Here is a 9,020-nt window from a genome sequence, read left to right on the forward strand (position 1 = left end):
AGGACCTAAAGCACAGGGAAAAACAAACAAACAAACAAACAAAACAAAAAACACACCTACCAGGAAAATAGAAACAGAACTTTATCATTACACATACATATTGACCACCGGTATGTTAAATATCAAGTACATTTCCTTTCATGTCTTTTTGAGACAGTCTCTGTTTAAAGCCAATGTTACCCTCAAGGAATAACGGCTGATATCCAAGGATTAGATATATCAGGACATATGATCAAAGTGTGTAACAGCAATCTCAATTTATTTGAGAAGGATGGCATAAATATCCTCAAGAATCCTAGTTATCACCTTTGCCTCTTCTGAAAAAGAAGACTAATAATAAGGTCCCCTATTGACCCACTTTTATGCTAGGTTGTTGATTTGGAAACAAGAAGCTGACCCAAAGGAACAGTGCAGCTCTAATTCAAATCTCAACACTTCAGCTATGGCCTGAGGAAGGTCCCTGCTCATGAATAACTTTCCTTTTTAAACCTCTAAGGAAAAGCAGCAGCCCTCCTTATTATCCCTATGATTGTGATAGACCTGAATAAGCTCAGCCACAGAAAGACCTATCACAAGTTTTCTTGGAGCACCTTTCTGACAGTACATAGATGAATTAATTTGCACAAATGATGTGTTAGCTGGGTTTTGTATACCTCACTCAAATACCATATTGAGAATGGAAGCTGTCAGGTATACATATGTAGTGACACTGGGATAATAAATGTACCACTGGTACCTCTCTACTCACAAACCCCCATGAATTCACTTTTGTGGCATATCCATGTGGTAAATGGGTGTCAATAATGCACAATTTGTATATGAAGAGAGAAAAAACACAACCTTGTCTATTATACTGGTGAGTCTTGGCTTCTGAATCCTGTTCAATAGTCACAGGTCACTCAGTTCTTTCCCCTCAGCAATCTGCCTCACCGACCAGCTATTCCCCAACCTGGGCAGCAGGAAAATGCTGTTTTGTGTCTCCATCTCTGTATCCGTGCCTCTTCATGTGCAGAGGGAAAGCAATGTGGGGATGACCAAAGTGTGTGTGTGTGTTAAGACCATTTTGGGGTATGTGAAAAGCTTGGGGGACAATGTGAGAATGTGGTACTGAACATGTGGGAAGTGCTGTTACCAGCTCCTGAGTACTGTAACACTGACAACATCCTTTTGATAAATCCTCCTGGAAACAGCATATAACTGGAGGGGTGTGGGGGGAAGCAACTAATACATCAACTTAAACAAAGTCTAAAAAATCTGTGAATGAGATTGTTCTTTTTCATAAAATCAGCCTAACAAAAGTCACTCAAAAGAAATGTCTGTTTTCAAAGGTAGGATTTCACAGTCAAGCTTGAACAATGCAAAGGGACAATAACAAAAAACCTACAAAGCAAGTCTCCAAGAGTTGGCTTGCTATTGCTGCTCTGGATGCCCTTCTCTGACCGCTTTAGGTGGTTTCATGGCCACGTCTCAGATGCAAGTTGCTACTTAGATGTCATGACAGCATTCCACATCTATGCCAATTCTGAAACCCAGAGGCTGGAATGGATGGCCTGACTGTCTATTCCCATTTCTCATTCTGCAAAAAAAAATAACTTTCAAGAGCATCTGCAGGAACAACTCTTTCACAAGCTGAGGCAGAAAGATTTAAAGTATATCATACAAGAGAAACACAACACTATCAGGAATAACAACACCCCAGAAGTATATGAAGACTTCTTTGTCAAAAATCACCAGTGAGGAGCTAAAAATTGTACTTTGGATGACTTTTGGGATAGTCACTGGAGGGTGATTGTCCTGGTTTCCTCTGGAAATTAATTATCTCTAGTAGCTGGTTTGGTGCTGTGTTTTGGATTTAGGATGAGAATATTGCTGATAACATAATGAAGTTTTATTTGTAGCAGAGCAGTTCTTATACTCAGTCAAGGACTTTTTAGCTTCTCATACTGCCCTGCCAGCAAGGAGGCTGAGGGTGCACGAGAAACTGGGAGGGGACAGAACCAGGACAGCTGACTCGAACTGACCAGAAGAATATTCCATACCATATGGTCTCACGCTCAACAATAAAACTAGGTGGAGGCGGTTGAGGGGGCCTGACATTGCTCAGGGACTGGCTGGGCATTGTTCAGTTTGGTAAAAAACTGAAAACCAAATAAATCTTGTTTGTTTTTGTTTCCGTTGTTGTTTTGTTGTTTGTTTGTTGTTTTCTTTTGTTTCTTATTATTAAATTCTCCTTTCCTACATCCATGGGTTTTTGCAGTTTTAATTCCATGGGATGGAATTAACTTTCCCTGCAGTGGCCCATATATTGTTGTGCTCTGCACTTGTAGCTAGAACAGCATTGGTATCACACCAGTGTTTTGTTTGTTGCTGAGCAAGGCTGGCACAGCATCAGGACTTCCTCCAAAACCCCCCAAGAGCCAACAGGCTGGGGGTGGGCAAGAGGTGAGGAGGGGACATAGGCAGGGCAGTTGACATAAACCAACCAAAGGGATATTCCATACCATATGAGGTCACACTCAGCAAAAATTTGGGAAAGGGTAAGGTGAGTGGGATGGGGGAAGAGGGGCTCTGAAGATGTTGTAGTGGTTTTATTCAGGTGGGCAACCAAGCTCCACCACAACCACTTTCTCACTCCCCCTCCTCAAAGGGAAAGGGGGAGAAAATACAATGAAAAGGGCTCAAGGGTTGAGATAAGGACAGGAAGATCATTCAACAATTACCGTGATTGGCAAAACAGACTCAACGTAGGGAAATTAAAGTAATTTATTATCTATTACTAACAAACTAGAGAAGTGAGAAATAAAAATAAATAAATACATTAATTAATTAAAAAAAAAAACACAAACCCCCCATCCACCCTCTTCCACCTCCTCCCCATGAGTGGCACAGGGGAACAGGGGAATGGGGTTTGCGGTCAGTCTATAGCACTTGGTCTCCGCTGCTCCTTCTCAGTCCCTCTCTTCCCCTGCTCCAATGTGGGGTCCTTCCCACAGGATGCCATCCTTCATGAACTGTTCCTGTGTGGGCTTCCCACAGGCAGCAGGTCTTAAACAACCACTCCAGATATGGGTCCGTACCACAGGGTCCATCCGTCAGGAGCACACTGCTCCAACCTGGGTCCCCCATGGGCAGCAGCTCTTGAAAGATCACCTGCTCCTGCGTGGGCTCCCTCCTCTCCATGGGCCACAGGTCTGGCCCAGAATCTGCTGTAGCAGGGGTTCTCCACAGGCCGCAGCCTCCTTCAGGTCAGAGCCACCTGCTCCACCGAGGGCTCCTCCACAGGCTGCAGAGTGGAAACCTGCTCCACCGTGATACACTATGGGCTGCAGGGGGACAGCCTGCTCCACCATGGTCCTTTCCACAGGCCCCAGGGGAACTTCAGCTCCAGTGCCTGGAGCACCTCCTTCCCCTCCTTCTTCACTGACCTTGGTGCTTGCAGGGCTGTTTCTCACTCCTCACTCTCCCAGATGCTGTTGCATGGCAGGTTTTTCCCTTTCTTGAATATGCTATCACAGAGACACAATCAACATCACTTACTGGCTCAGCTCTGGGCAGTGGCAGGTCCCTTTGGAGCTGGTTGAAACTGGCCCTTATCTAACATGTGGCAGCTTCTGGATTCTTCTCACAGGAGCCACCCCTGCAGCCCTTCGCTACCAAAACCTTATCATGTATACCCACTACAGACATCTGTCTTCCCAAATTACCTCTACGCATATTGTGGCCCTGCTTTCCAGGTCACGGCCAAACATTGCTCATTGATGGGAAGTAGAGAGCAATTTTTTTTTTCTACTCTCCGTGCTTCAGCACGGCCTTTGCTTGCTTTTTTCCTCTTCCTTTTTCCTTTAATTAAATTATCCTTACCTCAACCTATGAGCCTAGCCTTTTTTTTTTCTTTCCAGCATAATTTCTTCTTCTCCTCTTCTTCTGAGGAGAGGGAGTAAGAAAGCGGTTTGGTGTTCAGCTGCCCTCTCAAGGTAAAACCACCACAGGGTGGTGTCAATGACAGCTGAAATACTGCAAAAAGGACTTGATGCCTTCAAATTGGAAGGGAGAAGATTCCCCTCCTGTTACCTGCATCAGCAAATAACATAACTAGCACCTAATATCAGTTTTTTATTTGCTAATGTATGGATTCAAAATAGCAGAATGTTGTTCAGCTAGCAGAAAGGGGCCTACTTTGATGTTATTGCTTCCAGCAGCAGGTAAGGATAGTCTTCTCTTCTTACAAGTCAGGGTTACAGAGCAGATGAAGTTTATCTGAAAGTTTACATATGGGAGAACTCCAAGTAATGGTCTAGATGACATTTTTGATACTTTTGATAGTATTTATTTATTTACTAGTGTTTCCGTAGTGCTCAGGAACCTTAGGCCTGGGTCTGTGACAGTCAAAGGGAATAGAAAGGGGATCCTTTCTTGTTACAGTTTATATTGTTCTTCAAATCAGAAGATACACCTTCAGATCTTCCTAATTACAATAGGAGCTAAAAGACAGCTTGTCTTTCAGAGGGAGTTCTTGGGAAATTTTCAGAAGAACTATCATGAGCGATACTTGATCTCTGACACTTTTGAAAAGTTACTGTTTTTCTACACCTCTCCCTTTTCATGTCCTGATTCTTTACTCCACAGTTTTTTTATGGCATTCTTCACCTCCTCATTTCTGAGTGTATAGATGAGTGGGTTCAGCATGGGTGTGATGACAGTGTAAAACACTGCCACACTCTTGTCCTCTGACAGATTGCTGGACGGGCGTATGTAGGAGAACGTGCATGGCCCGAAGAACAGAATCACTACAGTGATGTGGGACCCACAAGTAGAGAGGGCCTTGTGTCGCCCTTCGGATGTTTGTCTTTTCAAGGAAACCAGGATGACAATGTAGGACACAACCAGGATGAAGAAACAGCTCAGAGCTATCATTCCGCTGTTGGCAACAACAATGATGCCCACAGCATAGGTGTCAGTACAAGCCAGTTGTAGTAGGGGGTGGACATCACAGAAGAAGTGGTCAATTTTGTTGGGGCCGCAAAAGGGTAGAAAAGAGGTTAGGAGCGTTTGCACCATGGAATGCACAAAGCCTCCCACCCATGAGCAGATCAACATCCGGTCACAAGCACGCCTGGTCATGAGAGTGGTGTAGTGGAGAGGTCTGCAGATAGCAGTATAACGATCATAGGCCATCACTGTGAGGATGAAGATCTCGGTGCAGCCAAAGAAATGTACCCCGAACAGCTGCGCTATGCAACCCACGAAGGAGATGGTTTTATTTTCAATGAGGAAGTCAGCAATCATTTTGGGAGCTGTGACAGAAGAGTAACAGATATCTACAAAGGATAGGTAGGAAAGGAAGAAATACATGGGCGATTTCAGATGTTGACTGCTCATTACAGTGACAACAATGAGCAGATTTCCTGACATGATAATCATATAGAAGAATAAAAACATAACAAAACATATTTTCTGAATTACTTGATTTTCTGAGAGTCCAAGAAGAATGAATTCCTTCACGCTGCTTGCATTCTCCATGTTAATCATTTGATTGGCAATATACAATATACAGCCTATACACCTGGAAAGAAAAGGACATGTTATTCTTCACTTTTTTCATTATTAATAATGACTTCGTATCAGAATTATATACAGACTAAGAAATATATAGGATTAGTATTAAGCTTACAAACTGATTAATTTACATATTATTTTAGTAGATATTTAATTCTACATGCATACAAATTCAGATATATCTGTGAGTTCAGGATTTTGAAGAACTGGCTCTATGGCTGGTGAAAGGGAAATTCAGATTGTTACTGCTCAGCAATATTAATTTGTGACCAAGGAATGACCTGACATGGAGGGCAAGAAGGCCTGACTACAGAAAAGGTTAAAAATTGGCTGGAAGCAGGAATGTCAGGAAAAGAAGGACTTCTTGTAAAGGAGTGAAGTTTCCCTTGCTGAAGAGATAAAAAAGAGATGCAGAGTTGTCTTAGAATGAGAGAACTCAAATGCTGCCTTTGGGCAACAGAGCTGGTGCTGGGAGATGAACCGCTCACTGGGCTAAGGAGACTAATGCAGATGCTCCCAGGACTGATGCTGGGGCAAGTATATATAAGGGGAGATATTAGGAACATGTTTTCGTGGGTGATATTGATGGTAGGGGGGGTGGTTGAACCAGATGATCTTGGAGATCTTTTCTAATTCTTACTCATTCTATGATTCTATAGGGAATAGAGTTGTGCCGCATATTTGCAGACTCCTTGTAGTACCACTTATGATGGTAGGACTCTATTCAATGCATTGTTCACTAAATCTTTTTATAATTGAGCCAAAGTGAGCCAAAGGATCAATAAGAACAACAGGATATCAATTTCTACCTGTTAATAGAAACCTTTGATCCTTTCCATCCCTCCTTTCATTTAGCAATAGCCCAGATTTCTCCAGAAAATAACATAAAAAGATTAAATAACCACACAGTTATGGCAGTACAGTTACCCAGTGGAAAATAAATATCTGGGCTCAATCCAGGCAATAGCAGAACTGGAAGCAAACAGCACTAGTCCTTGTGTCATGTTTAGGTAATCAGCTGTTCAGAAAGGAATGACCAAGAGATAAATGATCAAAGAAAACTGAATTCTTGAACAATGGCAGATAGGAAATTCCTAAGCTAAAAACAAGGTGTATGTTTTTTTGAAAGGATAGTGAAGATACAACCTGTTAACAATACAGATTTACTACATATCCCTCTTGGTAAGGTCCCTGCTACAACCACCAAATTCCTTTTACAAAATATATATCTGACTGAGGGATGAGAAGAGAAGGGAAGGGAAGGGAAGGGAAGGGAAGGGAAGGGAAGGGAAGGGAAGGGAAGGGAAGGGAAGGGAAGGGAAGGGAAGGGAAGGGAAGGGAAGGGAAGGGAAGGGAAGGGAAGGGAAGGGAAGGGAAGGGAAGGGAAGGGAAGGGAAGGGAAGGGAAGGGAAGGGAAGGGAAGGGAAGGGAAGGGAAGGGAAGGGAAGGGAAGGGAAGGGAAGGGAAGGGAAGGGAAGGGAAGGGAAGGGAAGGGAAGGGAAGGGAAGGGAAGGGAAGGGAAGGGGGAAGGGAAGGGAAGGGAAGGGAAGGGAAGGGAAGGGAAGGGAAGGGAAGGGAAGGGAAGGGAAGGGAAGGGAAGGGAAGGGAAGGGAAGGGAAGGGAAGGGAAGGGAAGGGAAGGGAAGGGAAGGGAAGGGAAGGGAAGGGAAGGGAAGGGAAGGGAAGGGAAGGGAAGGGAAGGGAAGGGAAGGGAAGGGAAGGGAAGGGAAGGGAAGGGAAGGGAAGGGAAGGGAAGGGAAGGGAAGGGAAGGGAAGGGAAGGGAAGGGAAGGGAAAAAAAAAACAGACAAACTGGAAAACTTACCTTTTCTGTATTTAGAGATCTAAGTTTTTCTGAAAGTGCTATACAATTTTATCTCCTCAGTGTCTGCCGTCCCTGGTATGAATGTGTCAGAACACAGACTCTTTAAAGAACATAGAATTGAATCTTAAAAGCTTCCAAAAATTGCTTAGAATGTGTCTTTTATTGCATAATCCCATCTAATTTATTTTCTTGCTTTCTTGTATCACAAGTGTTTCTTGACATTTCCTGCTTTTGTGACAACAGTGTTCATGGTCTGTCTCAATTATGTGGCCTGTGTGCACTGAATGATGTTTTCATCACCCAGCAGCAGCAAGAAGGGTGGAGAACAAAACTGTTGAAGTACCACTCTTTAAACCTTCTCCCAGGGAATCCACCACATGAAGATCTCTTGAGGATATAGCTGGGAGTCATGGAGATGTAGTGAAGGAAAGGCCTGAAACGAAGGGGCAAAGGAGGAGAAATGAATTCTGTCTTAACTGAAAAGTTTAAGCAAATGTATTTTAAATTAGTAGTCATTGATCCGTAGTTTTATACTATGATCCACCATAATCAAATGGAGAAATTTCAGGATTTTTCCGCTAGAAATAACAGCAGATGCATTAGTCGAATATTAAATGGGACAAGCAAACTCATCCAGTTAACTCTCTCCAGAATCTTTCATTAAACCAGGCTGATAACCTTATGGTTTTCCCAAGAGCAGACGGCCATTAGGTCCACTGCTTTGGCTTTCTAGCATTGTGAACACTAAAATAGTGCTTTTAAAACTTAAAATTTAAATTTAAAAATTTAAAATAACTCCACACACACACACATACACCCAAAAAAACAAACAAACAAACAAACAAAAGCAATTCCTCGATAAAAAATAAATAAATAAATAAAATAAAAAGAGAGAGAGATTTCCAAGTAGTAAGGAGAGAGGCAGCATCCTCTGGGGGAGTACCTAATGATACCAAATCAGAAGGACATAAGGTTGTCTCCATGGTAGAATAATAGACCCAAATCTGAAATATTTTATGAACAGATAGGCCAAACTTTTATTATGTTTAGTTAGACAGAAGGAAGTTTAGAAACTTTGTATGTGTAAATGATGAACCAGGCCTGGAGGATGTGTCTGAAAAGATTAGTAGAAGAACTCATGGTCTTTCTGGCCCAAACCATGGTCCTCGTGGTCCAAGCTCATATATCCTTGGACATGTAAATGACTTAGCTTAGTATGCATGCCTAAATTGTCTATGGAAGAACATTGGAAGAACCCAAAAGACCACCAGTAGAAAAAAAAAAAAGTGCATTTTAAAAAAAAAAAAAAAGAGGATCCTGTGGAGGTGGGATACCAATTTCCTGGGGCCTATTTCCTTATGTCAGGGATATTTACATACTTTAATGAGTTCTGGGAAAAAGTGTGGATATGTTAGTTATTTCTTGGAAATCAAATGAATATGTATGTTTTGGTTGTATATAACCCCTGTAGCTTGAACAATTCAGCACACACACCACACACTAGGTGGAGTGCTTTCCACTGCAATTGTGTTCATTTTTTTGTGCCGTGCTTGATTCAGTGTTGGATCCTCAGATCAAATGTTTGAGGAACAAAGAGGTGAAAGAGGTTTGAGGAACAAGCTGTTTTGTACACTGTTAGGT

General features: G+C 42.5%; 1 protein-coding gene across 1 annotated transcript; it reads right to left on the reverse strand.

The window, feature by feature from the left end:
- Window positions 1-2,603: 2,603 nt before the first annotated feature.
- On the reverse strand, window positions 2,604-8,199 carry LOC106045960 (olfactory receptor 4S2-like). Its single transcript, XM_048046493.2, has 2 exons — window positions 7,380-8,199; window positions 2,604-5,563 (listed from the first exon to the last, which is right to left on the reverse strand). The coding sequence occupies exon 2, from the start codon at window positions 5,527-5,529 to the stop codon at window positions 4,585-4,587; it is 945 nt and encodes a 314-aa protein (XP_047902450.1). The 5' UTR covers window positions 5,530-5,563; window positions 7,380-8,199; the 3' UTR covers window positions 2,604-4,584.
- Between the last annotated feature and the right edge of the window lie 821 nt (window positions 8,200-9,020).

The sequence above is a fragment of the Anser cygnoides genome, chromosome 22, assembly GCF_040182565.1.
Source record: "Anser cygnoides isolate HZ-2024a breed goose chromosome 22, Taihu_goose_T2T_genome, whole genome shotgun sequence".
In the NCBI taxonomy this organism is placed as follows: Eukaryota; Metazoa; Chordata; class Aves; order Anseriformes; family Anatidae; genus Anser; species Anser cygnoides.

Excerpts from the sequence above, each read along its gene's own strand:
- LOC106045960 (XM_048046493.2), bottom strand. The coding sequence starts at position 5,529 with ATGATTAACATGGAGAATGCAAGCAGCGTGAAGGAATTCATTCTTCTT.